General features: G+C 39.1%; 1 protein-coding gene across 1 annotated transcript; it reads right to left on the bottom strand.

Annotated features, from left to right (window-relative positions):
• Positions 1–667: 667 nt before the first annotated feature.
• Positions 668–18384, bottom strand: LOC140243317 (ATP-dependent RNA helicase DDX42-like). The gene is made up of 19 exons (XM_072322990.1): positions 18326–18384; positions 17328–17499; positions 16729–16888; positions 15887–15982; positions 13733–13894; positions 12934–13038; positions 12319–12438; positions 11118–11225; positions 10647–10715; positions 9980–10108; positions 8966–9065; positions 7485–7532; positions 6626–6723; positions 5975–6149; positions 4765–4866; positions 4284–4385; positions 3449–3573; positions 2637–2855; positions 668–1550 (listed from the first exon to the last, which is right to left on the bottom strand). Exons 2-19 carry the CDS (start codon positions 17471–17473, stop codon positions 792–794), a joined length of 2823 nt encoding a protein of 940 aa, XP_072179091.1. The 5' UTR covers positions 17474–17499; positions 18326–18384; the 3' UTR covers positions 668–791.
• Between the last annotated feature and the right edge of the window lie 3062 nt (positions 18385–21446).

Raw genomic sequence — 21446 nt, 5'->3', positions numbered from 1 at the left:
CCACCTATGGCATTTCCTTATAATCACTGCACAGCATACCATCAAGGAGCTAGACCACCATGTTGCACATCTTATTTTAATCCTAATGGTAAAAGGTATTTTGGTAGGTTCTCAAAGTAAATTATGGTGTGCCCTTTTCTACTCTGAAAAAAAAAATATCCATGTATGTTTAGTCCAAATTTGTGAAGTCTGGTTCCGGGTTGCCAAATAAAGACAGGAGAGTGTTATCTCCCGTCTGAAACAAGCATGCTTATACATCTGCATATCAAGTTTGTACTGGACATTCATGTTAAAATAGCAAATCAGGACTGGTTGTGGGAACCATTACGTATGACAAGAGGCAGTTGATGGTTGATTCCATTTGAGGTACACTGATATGCATACTGCAAGCACTGAAAACAGTCAAAATATCCATGTTGAGACAGGGAACAACTTGAGACCCTCAGATGGGGTCCAAGAGAAATAAGCGTGAAGAAAGGTTAACTACAATATGTAACCTTCTTTTTTTAAACTGAAAATAGATGAAATGTATGTAGCAAAGTTGATCAAACACTTAATTGTTTCTAGACAAATCAAGGCAGGTTAGCTTTATACGAGGGCGTAAGCTGTTAAACAGACTGGTCAAACTCTAGTTGTGTTGCAAACTTTCCCATGATGACATGGCATTTATAACACCAAAATAGTGTACTCAAACCAAAGAGTAACGTATGTGTGATAGTATATTACAACACTGAGAATGAAGTGGGTAATTAAGCGAGCAATTTCACACCAGTCATGATGCCAACACACACTTATGTATCCCACCGACTCTTGCGTTTGGGCTTTGGTTGCCCGTCTGTCGCAGCTGCTCCACTGCCGCTGCTACTGCTTACGGAGCTACTACTAACATCCCCGCCGTGGAGAACTGCGCTACCACTGCTGCCACTTGCGGCCTCAAAGTTCACTCCCCTGAGCGTCCAGCCGGAAGTCTTGCTGGCGTTGTCAATGTCGGCCTGGGTCAGCTCTTCCTGTGGGCTCTCCGTTTGACCTTCGGCTGTTGCGCTGTCCACCTCCAGATTCCCGTCACTGTCCCACCTGTTGGTACGGTGCCCGCCCCACTTGTCCCCATGGGCACCACCGCCGCGATTCATTGTAATCCCTCGCATGTGCCCAAAGCTGACGTTGGCGCTGCGTGTGCCAGGACCGCTCTCACCGCCATGCAAGGTCGAGGATGATGACGATGAGGAGGGAGAGGTTGCAGAGGATACCGCTGTAGCCGATGACGATGACGATGTCGACGACGACGACAATGATGGTGATGACATTGACAACTGCGACGGCACATAGGATCTGACGGTGGGTGCCAGGGAAGAGAACCCTCCAGTGCTGCTACTGACCTGGCTGCTGCTGATGGAACCACGGTGGTGGGTCTGCGGGCGGGACTGGAACGATGGGGGAGGGGGCACGGCGGACATGGAACCACCCCTCGTCGATTCAAACTCCGAGTTGTAGACATTTGAGGCATTGGCCGGAGAGGAGCTGGAAGCCACAAAGTGAGACTTGTACTGGGCCTGCACGAAAAAGCATAATTCAGGAGAAAAACATTTGTGTAAATGCTCTTCACTTCAGTGTGAACATTGGATATGGGATAATATAACATGATATAATGTAATATATGCGATATATTACATAAATCACTTTCACTGAACGCATGACACAAAATCTTTCAACTGCTGTAAAACTGGGTAAAATTTCTGCTTTAAAGGGGCCGTACAGTACTGGTTGAGGTGAGGATTCATGTTTTTTACATTCCTAAGTGAGATATTGAGAAACCTCTTATGAAATATGAAAGAGCATGTAATTTTAAGAAGGATTCAACATTTATTTGATGAAAATTGGTTTTCAAATGGCTGAGATATCCAAAAAAATGACAATAATAAAAGACTACAGGCCACGCTTTTATTAGGATATCTTTGTTTCACCTTGTTTTTAGATATCTCAGTCATTTCAAAACTGATTTTCATCAAATAAACTTTTGATACCCCTTATATAAGACAAGAAGCCACGCCTTTTATTAGGATATCTTTGTTTCACCTTGTTTTTGGATATCTCAGCCATTTCAAAACCAATTTTTATCAAATAAGCTTTTGATACCCCTTAGAATTGCATGCTCTTTGACATCTCATAGAGTGGTTTCTGAATATCACGCAAAACGTTAAAAGCTAGATCCTCACCTCGACCAGAACTGTACACACCCTTTAACAGTAGAATGGTGCATGTAACCATGCACATATTAAACCTTTAGCTGTGCCGAATAGCTTCCATAGAACTCAAATTTTATACAGAGAATAAAGAAATATCATAACCAATCACAGAAAGAGACATAACGGCAGGTATTTCTTTAAAGCTGAAAGCTGGTACAAACTACTCTGATGCCAAATGCACTTTTAAAAACGAACAAACAAACAAACAAACGGAAAAAAAATTAGAAGCTACTAGTATCAGGTTTACTGTAATACAGTCCATTTTAGAATGACAGAATATAAATTCAATAAAAGCTTTCCCTGGATGCAAAACCTATTCCCCTCAAAGGTGCATAGGACAAAGATGGTGCCATTTTCTAAGCTAGCTTTGTCATGGAAATACACTGGACTTACAGAAAATGCATTCCTGACAGCATTCAGTCTGCTGGTGTACAGGCCTCCAACGCCCTTATCTCCGTCTTGGGAACCGAGGAACTCTGTCATTGATCCCTCTCCCTTTCCTCCTCCTCCCGATCCGAAGCTTGGTCGCTCGCGATAACCAAGCCCGCCACCACCAATGTTCAGCCGCTTGCCCTTCTCGGCGCGATAGCGAGATTTCTTGAAGAAGGGGTTCTGCCAGAGCAAGTACATTTACGTGAAAAGACAAATAAGCAAAATGTTGGGTAGGAAATGTGCACTTTAAATCATGAATACAAGAATTGAACACACAAGGCAAACCTCTACTGGAGAGGTGAGTACAGTCTGAATTAGCAGGATATGGGAGAAACAATGTTTATTTACATGCACATGAAGCTGCCTACCCAGTGGTAACTAGTTAAATGTAGCATACACAGCAACAAGGGTGTAATCTATGCCAGCCTATCAAACGTAAAGTCCATTTTTACAGAAATTGAAATATTTTGATGCAACATTCATAACACGTTTCTGTTGAGAATATTGTAGGAAATCAGGTGAGTTTGGTAGAAGTTTTACTTGAGTTTAAAATCACTTCTCTTTTTTCGTCTCAACTGCGTGAACACGTTCGGATGATAGAGAAGTCCGGATAAGAGACGGCCGGATAATTGAGGTCACACTGTATATACATCTTTACCACCACAACATTCTACATACATTTACTAGCCTCATGAACAAAACGGGTAAGTCTAACAAGAAAGAACACAAAACAGGATTTAAAAAATAAATGGAGAAAAAAAAAGAACACTCACCTGCATGGCAAGATCTAGCAGAGACTTTGGCACAGCTTGATCGGCGCCCTCTAGGTTCCGCACCAAGTCACCCGCAAACTGTGACTCCTTCTTCAAGATGAGAGTGTACGCGGTGCCCTTCTCACCTGAGGTTAAAATACAGAAATACTTAGATTGACATAATTGTCCAAATCAGTTCTTTAAATGCATTTATTGACTCATCATCTGGGGACTTTGAGACTGGAAGGCAAAGACACCTTAAGCTTTTGACTTTGTTTTGCTTTGTTTTTATTGCAAAAGTGAGGGAGTATCACCCATTTCAATGTGCTAACTTCACTTGAACTATCTTTGAGTCTCTACCACTAGGAATCAAACCTGTAGCTGCATACAGGACATACATGTTCAGCAGTTTGTTTTGCTCAAGGTGCCTATAAAAGCACATTGTGATTTCAACATTCAGGTTACACAGGATACTAAGGTTTCAAGCTTTTGACAGAGCTGTAAGATTATGCTTTTTTCTAGACATGTCAAGCAGAATTCTGAACATTTACAATAAACTTTGCCTGGTAGAAGTTTATGCTGATGCTCAGAACATTGTATCCACTGCCTCTAGCTGTATATGTTTTACAGCACATTGGGCTATTTCCGTGCTAGTGTTGAGGCACCACTGTTACCTTCCAACCACCTGCCTTATACTGAGCTCCAACACCAACGGTCAGATCAACTTGAGCAATACTGATCAAAATTATCGATCCTGAACACTACTGTTACTCCACATCACCTAAAAATATTTAGGAATGGTACAACAAAAAGATCAGCATGACTTCCCATTCCCACTAGTGGCTCACTCACTCACCCGCTCTGCCCGTTCGTCCTATCCGGTGGGTGTGGGTGTCGATGTCTCGGGCCACATCGTAGTTGACAACGTTCTTGATTGACGGGATGTCCAGACCCCTTGCTGCACACAAACATGAGACAAAACACATGACACGTACTTCTGAAATATCATTTCTGGCACAAACACAACCATGATTTCTATATCTGAATTCTGATTAGACTACAAAATCTGAGCATGACAGAACCTCTCTTTTGTAATTCTCTCAATTCCACAAATTTAGTCTACTTGATATTAACGAAAGATTAATATGCATCTGACTTTGTGCAACAAAACAACAGCAAAACATCAGTTGAAGTCTGCCTTTCACAACCTGAAAATCAGTTAAAGAAGTTAAAGACACCATCAAATAACTGTACGTAAGCCACGGAATATGATCGCTTATCTATTTGGGTGGTTGGCCCTGACTAAGCACTTCTTTTCAAGCTTCGTCTTTTCTTACCTGCCACATCTGTAGCCACAAGTATGGGGATAGCACGCCTCTTGAAGGCCGTAATGATCTCATTTCTCTCGAGCTGGTTCATGTCTCCATGCAGCAGACCCACTGAAAGCAGAACAAGGAATATAGGGTCACCAGTATCTTATGCAAATCATCCACTCCATCATAACACTGATTTCCACACACAAAATAATACAGCATGCATTCTAACTGACCAATATTGACCAAAGACTGATTCAGAAACAAAGTGTACCAGTATACGAGATGCATTCCTAGATGTTTCTTCTAGATACACGTGCATGTATCGGCACACAGAAATATCCTCACTATGTATGGGTTTCTTACTTTTGACTATTACTTTTGTGTTTGGTCTATTATGACAGTCTTGCACAATTCTATATCTCACTTTCCTTATGTAATCACAAGAATTACACTCTATGCACATTCTAATTACTAGAAAGAAAACAACAGATTCGTGTGTGTGGTATTTGAACAACAATGATACCAGATCAAAATGCACTTTGGAAGTATCTAAGAGATCAATGAGCTGCAAAATTGCTTTGATTATATCTAACCACTGGCACAGTAAACTGGGACCTCTTAAAATGTAAAACAAGTTTCACATTGTGAGCACTTTGACTCCCATTCTTTGAAGTTTCTTTCTTTTAGCCACTTTTTTCATACTTGGCATGAACATAATAATATTGTCCACATTTTTTATTCTTCAAAATAGTAACAGTCTTTGTGCTATTTGTGTTTTGACATTGTTTGTGTATATTTCTGTGTTATGTTCTGTACATATATATATATATATATATATATATATATATATATATGTCTGGGTATGTTTGTGCATTTTCAAGAGATGTGAAATGAACTGAATTGAATTAAATTGAATTGAGTTGAATTGAGTTGAATTCAATTGAGTTGAAATGAATTGAATTGAATTGAATTGAATTGAAATGAATTGAATTGAATTGAACTGAACAGAATTAAATTGAATTGAATTGAAGTGAAGTGAAGTAAATTGAATGGAATGAAATGGAATGGAATTGAGTTGAATTGAATTGAATTGAATTGTATTGAATTGAATTGAATTGAATTGAATTGAATTGAATTGAATTGAATTGAATTGAATTGAATTGAATTGAATTGAATTGAATTGAACTGAATTGAATTGAATTAAATTGAATTGAATTAAATTTTCCCATACCCTGGAAGTCCTTCTGCTTCAGGTTATTGGCCAGCTCCTCAGCATTGACCTTCTTTGTGACGAAGATGAGCACGCTGCCCTCAGTGGTGAATCTCACCAGCCGTGCCCGGAGCCAGGGAAACTTTTGGGTCTGGTCTGTAAAGATCTCTACCACCTGCATGACATCCTGGTTAGCCTGTGGGATGGAATGTGGAACAAAATATTTTTCTCTGCTATTGTTTTGTAAGTCTTGTTGTCCAGTCTCCCAATTCCCTACTCATCACTTCAATATCTCTGCCTAGAGCTCAAACATAGTGCTAAGAATGGCTCAAAATTCATCTTCCACCATTTGAAATTTGCTCACAATACATCAAAAAGCTCTACTTGTCTAACTGATGCAATTGGCCGGGATAATGAGTTCTTTCAGAGTATCATGAGATCATGATATCTTCAGATAAACAATTAGGACTCGCAATTGGCATTTTCTGAGCATTTTTATATGTGAAAGCCTTGTAACCTACCAAATGACAAACACAAATACAAACACACACACATACACAACCCTAACAGGATCGTATCCACACTAAGGCCCTTGTGCAAGACAAATGACCATGGACAGTAACTTTGCCGAGACATTTCCATTTGCATTCTGGCACCATCTGGACATCTCACCTCTCCAATGTCTCCCTGGATGACCCGTATGGGGTCCATCAGAATGTCCCTCGCGAGACGCTCAACCTTCTTCCTGAACGTGGCGCTGAAAAGCAGCGCTGTCAGAAGGGCACAAATGGACAAGGAAATTATTTTACCACATATATAACCTCCTACACAACATTACAACTTTATCACATACATTGTATACAGCAATATAATCACATTAGGAACATGACCTTCCAGTGGTATATATTCGCTGTGTTCACAAGAAGTTGTCCTCAATGAGAAAGGGAATTATGCCCTCAACCCTCCGCATTGTAACCAAGGGAGACAACTTAATTGGCTTTGTATCAAACACAAGACAGCAATAGATATCATCATAAAATCGAGAGCCAAGAATATGTTTGAGACAAATCCATTCATTGACTAAAACTTGAGACTTTCTGGAAAAACTGAGGCTATATGGCAAATTTTGTGCATTGCTGTGGAACAAAAGGATGTATGAAACAATTTATAACTCACGTCAGAGGCAATTCATTTATAAAAGCTACACATCTATTTATACATTACTTTTTTGCAATTTGTTCTAAAATTAAAAAAAAAAAATAGGACAGCAAAAAGAAAATTAACACACATCCAAAGATATATTGTGGCATGATTAGACAAATGATCTGTAATTGAGGACTTTTCAAGGCTCTCTAAGTCTTGTACAGTAATACATCATTTGTGACCTAAACTGACAAAAACAATGCAGTCACTGCATCAGTCATACAAGGTTTGCATACTGGTAGATAGTTCTTTCCAACAACACACACACACAAACACATTAAGTAATCTGTACTTTGGACTGTTCAGCTGTTATAAGCATTTAACTTACTCTGTCTGTCTGGCCTCACATGGTTGGCAATGGAACGCACCTGAGGTTCTAGGTATCAAAAAAGCAACAACAACAAAGCAAAGCAATATCAAAATCATTCGCCATAATGTATGCTAATTTACATCAAGACACACCTGCAGTCTTTCTGAGATGTCTAGTTTCATTACATGCTGTTGGCATTTAACCCATCCCCTGCCAGATTCCAAAATCTTCGTAGAATCTGTGCATGACATACTAGACTCCCATTGGCAATGGCTTAATATCGTACTACATGTCTACAAACTGCAGGCAATGTGAAGCTACAATGCAGATGTCTTAACCCTAACTAGGCCGGGGGGGGGCCTCCGAGGCCCCCCCCCTCGACGTTCCGCGCGATGTATCGCAATCGAAAAAAGCTATCGCCGCGACGTTTCATGACTTTTTTCTTTCGAGTCTCCCGCATCTTTTGACACCAAATTTGCGACGCCCGGGTGCGCGGTTCCGAAGTTATGCATAAATATGTACATGCATGTCAGACCAAAAATTGCTCAAAAACGTTAATTCATGTACAATTTTAATGCAAACTGTGCTTACTGGCAAATTTCATAAAAGCATGATTATTTTGGTGTTTTATTGATTAAAATCAATGAATAACATATTTTCTTGTTCGGAGCGATGTCGCGGACAAATTTCATCGAAAAAACAATAAAAAACATAAAGTCGAAAAAACAAAGAAATACATAAGAAATTCAAAAAAACAATAGAATACTTAAGAATTTTTTCTGATATCACAATTTTTTTTTATTACATTTGCTAAGGACACTAAAAAGAATATTTACACAAAAATGTGCCTGTTTTGAGTTTTTTTGTGTGATTTATACCAAATAGTCTAATTTTATGCATCATCATGCATAAATTAGCATAATTTAGCATAAATGATGATTTTTTGAAAAATTAACTTCTTGGTATTTTAGATTACATCATAGGCAATGTGTGTGCCAATTTTCGTCGCGATCGCGCGGTCGACGGCCGAGATCTGGAGGGGGGGCCTGGGAGGCCCCCCCCCGGCTCTATCAACTACCTAAATAGCCCGGCCTAGTTAGGGTTAAAGATTGCATCAACAACAAAAAAATAAATAAATAAGAATAAAAAACAACAAACAACAATAACCACAAAAACCCTTCTGCACACTGCACCAGTTCTACATGTCACCTCCATGTTACAGTCCAACCGAGATAAAGTTTGAAATTGAGATATTTAAAACTTTGGTAACAAAACTTGCTCGGAGTTTGATATTGTTAGCTCTCTTCTAGAACTGAAACATGAATCTGTCTTGCCTATTAACGGTGATCTAACTTTGTAGATATAATCACAGGGTACACTTCTAAGAATCAAGTGAAAATAAGTTATATGACAGTAAATAAGCAGCCTTTCTCCCATTTCATACAAGATGTTAAAAGCTACACTACAACTCCCATGTCAATGTGGAGTCACAAACTCACCAAAGCCCATGTCAAACATGCGGTCAGCCTCGTCAAAGACCAGGTACGTGACTCTCCTCAAGTTAGTGGCCTTCTTTTTCACCAGGTCAATCAGGCGACCCTAAACAAGCAGAACACAAGACCTTTGAACTATGACCTGTCCTCGTATAGTCTCTCAATACAGTGTACTGTGAAGCAAGATATTTTCGCGGAGTGAAATTTCGGCAAAATTGCCACTGGCATTCAATGCATATAGTGTCGACAGGAACTTTTGCATGCAGTTTAATTTCACAAATCTTGGGTCTCACTAAATTTGCGAAAATAAAATGCACACAAACATTTCTGGTTTTACAGTTATCTCTCCTCTACGACCATTGCGTGTGTCTATCACACTCTCTCACTAAAATCTTTCTTGATTGCAATACCTTCCATTATAGTTTTATACAAGCAATATAACAAACTGAAATTTTATAGTGTTTTTGCAGTCTTCTGAGCAGTATCCTGTGGATCTCAACTTCAAAGTAAGGAACAAATAATGAGAAATACTACAAACTGTGTATCAGGTGAATAACACTGTCACAACAGATGGAGCAAAGTACTTCCAGGTTGGTACGATTGAGAATTATTAGATGACCACAGACCACATCCAGCAGAGAGAAAGAAAAATTTGTTTTCCACACATTATTTTTTCAGTCAGACATTGTTTTAACTGGTCTTATACAACAAATTGCTATATATATGCAAGCCTTGAAGGTCAACAAAATGGAACAAATTTGAGTGAAATTGGGAAAAAAAATCCCAATCTTTATCAATATGAACACAACCTTGGATACAGCCTTTTCTTCCTTGAAAGAAAAAAAAAATATTCCCTTGAAATGGGAACAGCTCGTAGTTATGATGTTTTATGTTATTAACGTAACATAACTCTTGGACTTCATACTTTCTGTAAGGTATGAAGCTGCAAATCCAGCTTCAGAGCAGCGACTGTAGCTGTGTGCCAGTGCATACACAAGCAATAACTCTTTGTCAACTTACTGGAGTTGCTACAATGACTTCAGGACCCTCCTCACATGCCCTCTGCTGTTCATGCATGTTGCCACCACCATAGGCGCACACGCAGTGGATGTTGTAGGCCTTGCCAAACTTCTTCACCTCAAGGTAGATCTGAGAAATGCAGAGAAAACAAAGTTCTATGATTCTACGTTAAATTCCATCATAATCATGATATTTTCTGCAATTTAATCCCTTCAGTGCATTTTAAATCCGGGTCCCCTTGTGTCAATATCAGTGAAGGTACAAGGAGAAGAATTTATCCCTTCTATTTTTCATCTCTAGCCAAGGCTAACCAATATGAATGAATCTTGTCATTTTCAGGGGAAGAAAAGAACCTGTGACAATAGCTTTGTCAAACTGTACAGATAACATGTTTGGGTCTTTTAGTTTGAAATTTGTACACTTATCCCTAATGATGAAATTTTCAAACATTCTTAAGATATGCCAATGAGAGCTACAAAAGGGAATATTTCTAATTTCCTTAAGAATCTGTAGAATAAATATTATGCTGAAACATATCTGCATATCAGTGCCATCTCCAAAACAATCTCTGTTTGAGAGGTGCTTATCTGGACACTTCTCCACGTATTAGAAAAATAATATTAAGCAGCCGAGTACATAGGAGTATGCTGCCATGACAACACATTACCTGCTGTGCCAACTCCCTGGTGGGTGCACAAATGAGTCCTATTGGACCATCTCCTTTCATGATCTCTTTCTGTGTAGCAAATGAGAATCAGAATTATAATTATAATTATAGATCTCTTACGAGAAATGTGAATGCTGTCCTTTTGCTTCAAATGCATTGCATCGTTGAACCTGGGTAGTAAACACACAATTTACTTTCCTTTACTGAGCAAGAACAAGGAGAATGGAGTTGTGTATATCAACATAACACAAATGCACCATGCACACATTCCAAGAAGAGAGAAACCTTGTGATATGCTTACAGATACATAAACAATAAAATTTCCAGAGATTATATCTCCTTGAAAAGTGACAGATGAACATCTGATCGTTGACCTGGAACATTACGCCCATACATGTCTTTAAATCTTCTACAATTCTCATAGTCTGTTTTCAAACACTCGGAGCTCATCTGAGCGTGACCCAAACTCACCTGATCCATGATATGAACCAGCATTGGCCAGACAAAGGCTGCCGTCTTGCCACTCCCAGTCTTGGCTATGCCAATGAGGTCTCGACCTCCCATCGCAATGGGCACACCCTGGAAAGGGAGATGGTAATACTCAATTCAACGTTTCTTGCAGAGGGAGGTAGCAAGATGCAGAACAATGATCTAAACACAGGTTGGTGCTGAAGAAAGGTAGTTCTACTTTGCATTCTGGGATGTGCAATACAGGTGTAACAAGGTATCATAGAATTCTAGTGCACTCAAAATGATGACAAAGATCATCTCCTGATCCACAAGAAAGGGTATGGACAGAAAACCTCATTAACCTTTGTCATCAAAATCATCACAGTACTGACCATTGTCCACGTACCTTCCCCAATATCATCACCACCAACATCACTTGTATCATCATAATCATCAACAAACACAAAAGTAACACTTATATACAAATGATGCACAGGATAGAGTGTGTGTGTCACTAACACCACAAAATAATCCTGTGCATCATTTGTTTTATAAAATGGGTCGAAAACTAACAGCATTATTCACGTACCTTTGTGGGTCAATACCAGTCAGCTACATGTAGCACTCGCTCAAAAGTCAAGATGTCCGAAGATGTTCGTCCCAAACATTTACGCACGTCGCACTCGGAAATCCCGCACATAAGTACTGTACGTACGTATAAGAGTATACGTACGCCACGTGTTATGCACAAGAAAGGCCGCCGGCTGTTGTGGCAGCCCGCAGCCCGAACTAGAAGTTGTTTACAGGATTGACAGCGCGTATAGTAGCGCATGACGCACTTGTAACAACTGATTGAGTGCGCACTGCTAGTGTAAACATTGTGACGTACGTCAGGCCAGGGAGGTGGAAGAGAGACTCTTCTTAGTGCATTTACTAAGAAATTAATGCACGCACACGTGACTCATTTCAGTGCTTCCAATTGGCTACATTCTTGAACCCATTTTATAATTCCCATTAGCATCATCGTCAACACAAAAAACACTAACATCATCCTCGCGACCACTGGCATTACCATTATCATCACCATCACCACCACTGGTGTCACTTTTTCTCTTGTGATCATCACAATCATCAGCATCGCCATGGAAACCATCAGCTAGACCGCTATCACCACCATTTCCATCACTCTTCCATCTTATCATTCCACACTGTTGTATCTTACCTGAGCCTGGATCGGTGTGGGGCTGGAGAAATCTGATTTCCTGATGTAGTGCATCAGCTGCTCGTCAAACCCAAAGTGGGCAAAGCTGGACACTGGCTTGGGTGGATCTGCACCAGAAACCTGCCAGGAACAACAAATACACAGCAGCAAATAATACAGTGTATCTGTTAACATTAATCCTATCAGAAATATTATAGTGTGTGGAGAAATTCACTCCAAACAACAATACAACATACATGTAACAAGTCAAGTGGTATATACAGGTAAATAGAATGCACTCCACAATTTGTTCATAGATTACCTATTGATGTACAACTCTTTATTCGGCTGAGATATTCCATGTTTAGTCATCTCCGAAACAATGCTGTCTTTACATGTCACCCTTTTTATCCTTGCTCATTTAAATTTGTATAACCTTAATTCAGTTCTATAAACTCAATCTGTGAAATCACATTACTCTCAAATGTTGATAAGTAAAAGGTAATGCTTTGATAATTACTCCATCTTCACAAAATGTAAGATATACAACCTTAAAAAAGAACCAGCCAAAATAACAAAATTAAACTGATAACATAAAAACATAACTGAAGGGCTCCATGCACATCTCCAACTCACCCGAATACCAAGTTTCTTGCGAAGATCGATGACCTCTGAGTAGTTGAGACCCTTGATTGCATCGTGCTCCTCATAGAAATTCTTGGTGAATGGATCATAGTCAATCTGTGGATCGAAAGACAATGGAATAAATAAATAATATTTCGATGTACGCATGAAATCACAATCATAAATTTCACGGGATGTTGTCACAACATTGTGGGAATCAGTTTGCGTCTCTTATCTAGATACTCTCTATGAATATTTCATTGTGAATAATTATCTCTAAAAAGACACCTTCCTGAAAAGTATAAAAAATCAATTCACAACAGGAGATACTGCGGAAAGCGTACTGTTTTGTCATAGCTAAGAGAGACTGACTGTAAAGAAAAGCTGCTGCAACATGAAATCTGCCACCAGTCGTGAATGCAGGGCAGCACAGAACTCTAACTAAGAATAAGCTAGCACTGAATTGTTGAATACATGAAAATATTTTGAACAGGTAATTATTTATCCCTTTTAATCGTCTCATGTCATCACATGTAATGTGTCTTTCTACTGTAGTATGTATCGAGTGAAGAAATGGATAATCAGACATAACACTAGCTGCTTCATCCAACAGCCATTCTAAAATGCAATGTGCTTCATTGGTGATGCAATGTATGTACTTGAGAATAATTATCTGACAGGCTTAAGAATAAACCTGTTCTATTTCAACTTGCAGTTGACATGACAAGCAAACCCCCATCCCACCCCAAAATGAACAAATCAAATACATGCATAAAACAAATTAGACAAAGGGAAAAAGCACTTCACATACCATTGAATGATCCACCGGAGGAAGAGGATCAATGATCTTTGACCTCTCAGGTATGATGGGATTGCCATCAGCATCGTAGTCTATTGGATCGTCTTCATCGTTGACAGGTAGTGTGTTGAGGCCGGCCTCTGGGTTTTCCTCCATGTACTTCATGTAGGCTTCCTAGAGGCACAGAAGAAAACAAACAAACAAACAAGAAAAAAAAAATGTCAGTGGAAAGACAGAAGAGCAGAAAGAGTTAACTGTCATCACTATTTTCTCTCTGAACTACATACCTGATGGTATACTAAACCAAGATTTGAAAAAAAAAAAAATCATTACAATCATATTACCAATCATATTATATCTCAATTACCAGTAATTTGATATGGGCTTCCCCATATTCATAATGAAGTACGAAACCATCATGACAATTATATGTTTCAATCAACTCCATACTAAAGTTCCAAGAAGGTGCAGGGTGAAAAAAAAAAACAACAACAACAACAACAACAACTCAAGAAGAGGCGGATTTCAGTCCTATTTCTGTTAGTGAGCTCTGTCTCAAACCATTGCTTACACTGCTAAACAGGTTGAATTAACTTTCCGGCCAATAAATCTCAGGTTTAATTTGCCACAGTGCTATTCTTCATATAAGTCTGGCAGCTTAATCTTGAACAATTCTGACATTTGAAGGACTAACTAATTTTCAAGTGGTGCTTAAAGGACAAGTTCACCTTCACAAACATGTGGATTGAGTGAATGCAGGAATATTAATAGAACACATCAGCAAGAGTTTGAGGAAAATAGGACAATCCGTTTAAAAGTTATGAATTTCAGAAGTTTCTGCTTAGTCACTGCTGGATGAGAAGACTACTACAGCTTGTGATGTCACATGTGTACAACTATATAGAGAAAGTATATAAATTCAAGATATTTTCACTTTTCTCACATAATAAAAGAACACTTGACTTCCCTCTTTCAGAAGGCAAGGGGAATAATATTACCCTTAACATAGGTCAGAGACAAGTCGAGGAAATGTGCACTTTTTTCAAAAAGTAATATTTTGTGAAATTCTCTTTATATTTTCCTTATAACGTTGTACGCATGTGACATCATACACTCTAGTAGTCTTCTCACCCAGCAGTGACTGTGCAGATACTTTAGAAATTCATAACTTTTGAACGGATTGTCCGATTTTCCCCAAACTTTCACTGATGTGTTCTACAAATATTGCTGCATTCACTCAATCCACATGTATATGAAGGTGGACTTGTCCTTTAAACTTTATGTGCCTACACTCTAAGCTTTAATAACTAGCCAATCATTTTCATCAGCATTCAGTAATCCAGCCAAACTTGACCTAGTTATAAAGTCAGCACGCTCACTCAGGTGTAGCAATGTGCCTCACAGTCCAACAATAAGGCCATGGTGACACAGCAGGGATTTAGGGGATTAGATAACCTCTATTCACTGACAATCAGTTTCCAGATATCTGTGCCAATTGGGGGACAAAGCACAGTAAGTGTTGATCTGAAGGGTGTTGGGGTGAAAGCAGATTGACAGTGCATGTACACTGTAAAAGTAGATATTTTCGCGAGACTGTTTTCTTTTTTTAGCTTGACCGGGTAAGATGAGTGTCACATGTTGTTAATTCCACGGAGTCAAGACATCAACTACTGGGACATGTGGCAAGCAAAAACAATCGTGTGCTTTTCTTTTCACGCTGGTTTCTGGTTGCGCAAAATGCACAAAAAATTCAACACCACGAAAATTTTCATTTTTACAGTACTGGAACATATGGCAAGCAAAAATATCCGCATGCTTTTATTTTCATGCTGGTTTCTGGTTGAGCAAAATGCGCGAAAATTTCAACACGGCGAAAATTTCCACTCTTGCAGTAGATGCCTATTAAACTTTGAGGGCACTGCATAAGGAGAGGAGAGAGTTGTAGGATACAGTAGACTCCCATTATAACAAAGCCCGCAGGCCGGCAGTTTTCTTTTGTTATATCAAAATTTTGTCAAATCCAAACAAATAAACAATAAAAAAACGAGCTGGTAATGTTGCGGCCTAAATTTTCATTTTGTTTTAACCAGAATTTCGTTATAACCGTGTTCATCATAATGGGAGGGCGCTGTATTGGCTATCTGTTTCTCGTTGACAAGAACTCACCATCTCATCCAGCTCTTCAATATCCTGTCTCATCGGTTTCTGAGACTTCTTCTCCTGCTTGGCCTGCTGTTCTTTCTCTTCCTTTGCCAAATCGACCTTCAAATGTGTGAGAGATGAAATCATCATTGGAAATAAGCTTGCTACACAACCATATGTGTTCAAATTGTAAACCTGGCTTGCAGGCGAAGGAGTGCAATGGTAATAACATCAAATTTTCACAAAAAACAAAAACAAAACTGGATGTATGTTTGTTCTAAATGGCAGATTATGCAAATCCTTATACAGCCAGCAAACAAATTTATCACACCTGTAGACCTGAAATATTTGAGAAAAACTGTTTACTTGCTGAAGCTTATGTATGCAAGAAAGTACCCACACAAACTCACTGATATACTGTATTTAAGCTTATGGACATCTTTGTGCAGACGAAATACTCATCACATTTGATTTGCAAAATTTGGGATTTATTACAATTTTCTCATTTCTGCTTTGCAACTTGTCAACACCACGAATACTGTCTCCTTTCAAAGTATTGTGGTAAGGGACACAGGTAAAAATTTAATCATGGAGTAACTTTCCATCTTTTTGTAAGAACATATACAAAATATGCTTAATGTTACTTTTAAAGGCAATTTCCTTGTATTGCTTTCATATCTCCTTTGCACTGACTCACAAGTTCACTGAACAGCATAACTAGTTTCTTGAACCAGACTTTCAAACTCATGCAAAAGAGTGAGTCAAGTCCTGTTGGACACCAGTAAAATATGTCTACTCAAGAGGACAGCACAGTAAACACCATTCATCAAATGTCCTCTGCATGAATTCCACCAAAAAGACCAAACCTGAATTCCAGCCATGAATGCATCCAGCGGATCCTCCTCATCGCTACTCTCCTTTTTCTCCTCCTCGTCTGCAAACCGGTCCCGGAACCTGTCGCCGTAGGGATCTGGTCTCTTAGGAGCAGGTCCACTACTCTCTTCGTCACTGTCAGCATCAAAGTACCTGTGAAGAGATCAAGACACGATTTGCATAAAGATGAGCATGCTTTCAAGGTGTGTGGGATAATAAAGTCTAAAAAGACTGTGGCATGCTGGCTCTGTGGATAGTACTTCTGATTTTGGCCAGCAAGATCCTCCAGTCCAAATCCTTGGACAATGTCGGTACAATTTATACCTCAGTAAACTTTCTTCCTACATCAATCACTGCAATCTTCATCATTATACAGTGCACTCCCATCTTAACAAACATGGTTTTAACAAAATTATGGATACAACTCATAAAAATTTGAGTCCCAAAATTATTGTTTATATCTTCAATAGATTATATACTTAAAATGTTCGGCTAATATAAACACCAACAGAGTTCAAAGTGTCAGTGTTTCTTCTCCAGAGGAAAAAAGAAAACATAACAAAAGAGAGAAAAAAACAGAAGCCATCTTTACTCTTGCTCAGTGCGGTGCCTTTTCTTGATCTTTTCCAAGTCCGGCTCATCAAATCCCATGATAGCATTGCTGTATATGGACTTCTTCTCCCTGCCCCGACTGGCCGGCACAAAGCGGTTGTAAACACTTCCTCCTCCACGATACATGGTTGCACAATGCTTTCCTTTCAAACCTTTAAAAAACAAGCAAACAAACAAAATCTAATCAATGATTAAACTGAAGATAAATCAACAGTAGAAAGATTGAAATTTCTTAAGTATGATTGCTATGAAGCACAAATGCAAATGAAAAGAAATCATCCAGAATTCAAATGTGTACTGCACTCACTATCAAACATCCTAGTATAGTAATGATCTATTTGCTAAAAGAAAATAATAATAATTTTAATAACAATTGAAATCCGAAATCCCTTCCTCCAATGCAATTCAACTGCTCCCCCTCCCCCTCCAGAAGACTTTAAAGGTTTTAAAGAGGTATGCTTTTTGTGCACTCTCCTGCTAACTCTGCATTCGCTACCCCTGAGAATGATTCCCGTTAAGAATGTATTTTGAAGAAAATGATGACAGGGTTAGCAAGTAAGCAATATCACTTGGCAGACACTTGGCCTACACACTCCTGGAACTGTCATGAAAACCGTTTCTTTTTCCTAGGCTAGGATTTGTCATTTGACAAACATTGTCACAGAAGTGGTCTCCTTGATCCCCGGTCTTGATCTGCAGAGGATATCAATAGTCATATTAAACTACCTTGGATCTGTGGTGCATTAAAGTAGAACATTTAGAGTCTAACTGGCTTTTGACATGACTGGAACGAAATTTTATTGGCATGCAATTAAACATCGACACAAAATGCAAGGTATGGGACTGACACTGCAGTTCTCACCGAGAATTTACTCTGACACCAGGCTAAAACGGCGAGGTTTCGGCTTCCCGTGTATTTCAGATATGTGTAATAAACGGTATCAATGTTTAAAATAATATAGCCAAACAACAACTTACAGTATTTTGGTGGCAAAGATGAATGTTTTGACGTCGCATTGGTGTCTTCGACGCCAATACTCTAGATGCCACGCATGCGCACAAATTCAGCACAAGAAAGATAAATCGCCGCTGCCACAACCGGCGGCGCCGTATTAGCATCGGTGATAAGTGCTTGGGCGCAGAATACAGTACATATAAATGTACTAGTAACACAATGGCAAAAGCAAAAAACAAACAAAAACAAAAACAAATAAAAAAAAATATACGGAAAATGTACATGTATGACCCAAAAATAACAAGTACATAGCCTTCAATGAGGCCCCCATTAATTTCAAGCTTAATCGCTTGGCTTACGATGGTGGTCTGCTGCATTCAATAATCTCTGTCATTTACTGAAAATAGTGTATATTTTATTTTATGTTTATATATATACTGCTCAATGCAATCATTTGTATGTGTATTTATTTGTGTACTATTATCGATTTATTTCACTGCACTTGCTATTCTTTGTCTTTGTGCTTTTGAAATTTGTATTCAATTTGTATCTGACTGAATGCAGAAGTAAATCAAATCAAATCGAAATCAAATCAAATTCAGTTCAATTCAATTCAATTCAATTCAATTCAATTCAATTCAATTCAATTCAGTTCAATTAAATTCAATTCAATTCAATTCAATTCAATTCAATTCAATTCAATTCAATTCAAATGCATCTATTCCAGTCAGATCGCAAATACAGAGATGAATATTTACATGGAACATGACATCTAGTTGTAGGCCTATACACTGATCAAAGCAGGATATATAGGCCTATGAGAAGTTAATGCAAACAGGTAATTTGTGTTAAAACTTGTTATCAGCCAAGTTGTCATATACATAGTTGTTATAAGCTAATGAAATCCTTGCATCTGATTGGCTAAGAGCTAATTTGTCAGGCACCCCTGGATTCGCCATAATCAAGAAACTTCAGTCTTCATAATAATAACACTAATATTTCGGGCAAAACGTTTATAGGACCTACATTTCCCGTTGATGCAATTTTCAAGACTTGTACATTTCTCGGCGTTTGTACAAATCCCGGCTCCACGATCCCTAATTGCTCTCTCAGACTGCGGTCATATTGCCCGAGGCGAGAAATTAATTTTGTTCTCTGGACGTGATACGTTGTCGGCGTATGTATAGGCCTATTAAGCGTTCTGTTAAAACAGGACGTTAGTAAGGCTTGGCTTAATTTTATTGAATGTGTTATGTTTCGATTATATCAGTAATAATACTGTACATTAAAAAAAAGTGTTGCTCGAAGTGAAGAGTTTGTTCGCAAAAACCGATGAGTCCATTTTTGAAGATTTTGAAGTACGGTCTCTGTCATAAAGTACAAAATAATACCTTTTAAATGATATATTGGTCACAACATAATAAGGTACATTTTTGAAGTTATGGTCAAAAGAAGCAAAAATTGTCTTATTATTCTCTTTATTTTTCTTGACCTTTAATCGCAAATATCTCCATTTGGCAAATATGGACTTATCGGTTTTTGCGAACAAACTCTTCAAGTGATTCGGTAAAATAGGGGCGCAGCTGCGGAATGTTGGAAAGGGGGATGACGAACATTAAAAGCCTACCGAGTCCCTCCCCCCTCCCCCCCCCCCCCCAAAAAAAAAAAAACAACAACAACAACAACAATAACAACAATTTTCTGCCCTGCACTTGCACCTTTGAAGTGTCAGAAGTGCATATTATTTAGTGATAAAATAAGTGATGTACCCCTTTTCTGCTTCGCCTCCCCCTTCAAAATTGTTCCGCCACTTCTGTTAACAAGGACGAACCATGCTTATAATTGCCAGTGGAATGTATTGCGAGGAATGAAAAGACTGCGAGAGAAGTTTAGTTTGAGGTACAAAACTAACAAAATTGGTATCATTGTTATTTTAATATTGATTTCCGATAGACTCCAGGCCGAGAATGCCGATATTAGTATTCAATTGGCAGGGGCGGATCCAGGGAGGACCGCAACCGGCGCACGCCCCCCCCCCCTTTATTTTTTGTTGAAACAAAAGAAATAAAAAGAAAAAAATGGGGTAGGGGTGCGTGCGCCCCCCTTTAATTTTGTAAACACGCCCCCTCTTTACGGAATTCCTGGATCCGCCCCTGATTGGTATGAGCCCCATAGCTTATTTCAAATAAATGATAACATTTATAAAGGGTGTTCCGTCCCCATGAAGTATTCCCGGCTGCGAACCCCCTCCCGAACATATTCGCTGTAGTTTTGTGTGAATTCACTCTCGCAGATAATCCATTGTATGCTGCTAAGTCGGGAAAGCTGAATGTTTTGTTCTGTTGGGTGGGGGGGGGGGGTGGGGTTCCGAATATCCCGTCAAATAGATAAAAATATAATTTTTATGTTTTATGCAGCTTTTCTCGATCATGCGTCATTCATATTTTACCCATAAATGTCTCATATGAAAGAAGAAAATATTATGGATGTTTAGATCATGAACATTTCATAAACGTCCACAAAAACTCACTCAAAATCACATTTTGCTCATGCAAATGAAAATTTGGTTGAACCACTGTCCATTGTTCTAACTCAGTCGACTATGCATGAATTATGAACATTGAGTTGTGCATCATAATTATGAAAGAGAAGCGTATTTTTCCATTCATGCATGTGCATCTCATAAAGCAAATTTGTGATTATGTTCACAAAAAGTTGCAATGAAACTCGGTTTCGTTGATATATTCTTGGACGCACTGTATTGACCGATTCGGGTTCGTTGAGGGCAGCAGACATTTTATGGCACTGGGCGCAGCCATGAGCTCAAATTGCGGTGTCTCAGCCGACCCCCCTGCTCTCCCCCACCCCACGGGCAACATGTTTATCGCGCACTTGTAACAAAGGTTCGCGCACTAAGCAAGCATTCGCGCACTCAGTACGAGACGCCCATTGGCTAAAACAACCATGCATCAGTTTCTCATTAAGCGCGCGTGAGAGGGGTGGGGAGAGAGAAGGGGGGGGGGGGGTCGGCTGAGACACCGCAGTAATGGCGCTGCCCATGCCAAAAATACACATAACGCGTCACAGAATCGGTCAATACCTGACTTATCATATTTTGACGTTATTCAGCCAGGAAAAATATTT

This window comes from Diadema setosum, chromosome 20, assembly GCF_964275005.1.
Source record: "Diadema setosum chromosome 20, eeDiaSeto1, whole genome shotgun sequence".
Lineage (NCBI taxonomy): Eukaryota > Metazoa > Echinodermata > Echinoidea > Diadematoida > Diadematidae > Diadema > Diadema setosum.
The sequence above is the reverse complement of the archived record's forward strand: the minus strand, read 5'-3'. Positions and strand labels throughout refer to the sequence as shown.

What these genes read in the sequence shown, in the direction of transcription:
- LOC140243317 (XM_072322990.1), bottom strand. Translation starts at nt 17,473, where the DNA reads ATGTATCGTGGAGGAGGAAGTGTTTACAACCGCTTTGTGCCGGCCAGT. An exon ending in AGGCACCGCACTGAGCAAGA is followed by an intron (nt 16,889 to 17,327) that starts GTAAAGATGGCT and finishes ATCTCTTCACAG; the next exon opens with GTACTTTGATGCTGACAGTG. An exon ending in AGGACGAACGGGCAGAGCGG is followed by an intron (nt 3,574 to 4,283) that starts GTGAGTGAGTGA and finishes TTTTAACCTCAG; the next exon opens with GTGAGAAGGGCACCGCGTAC.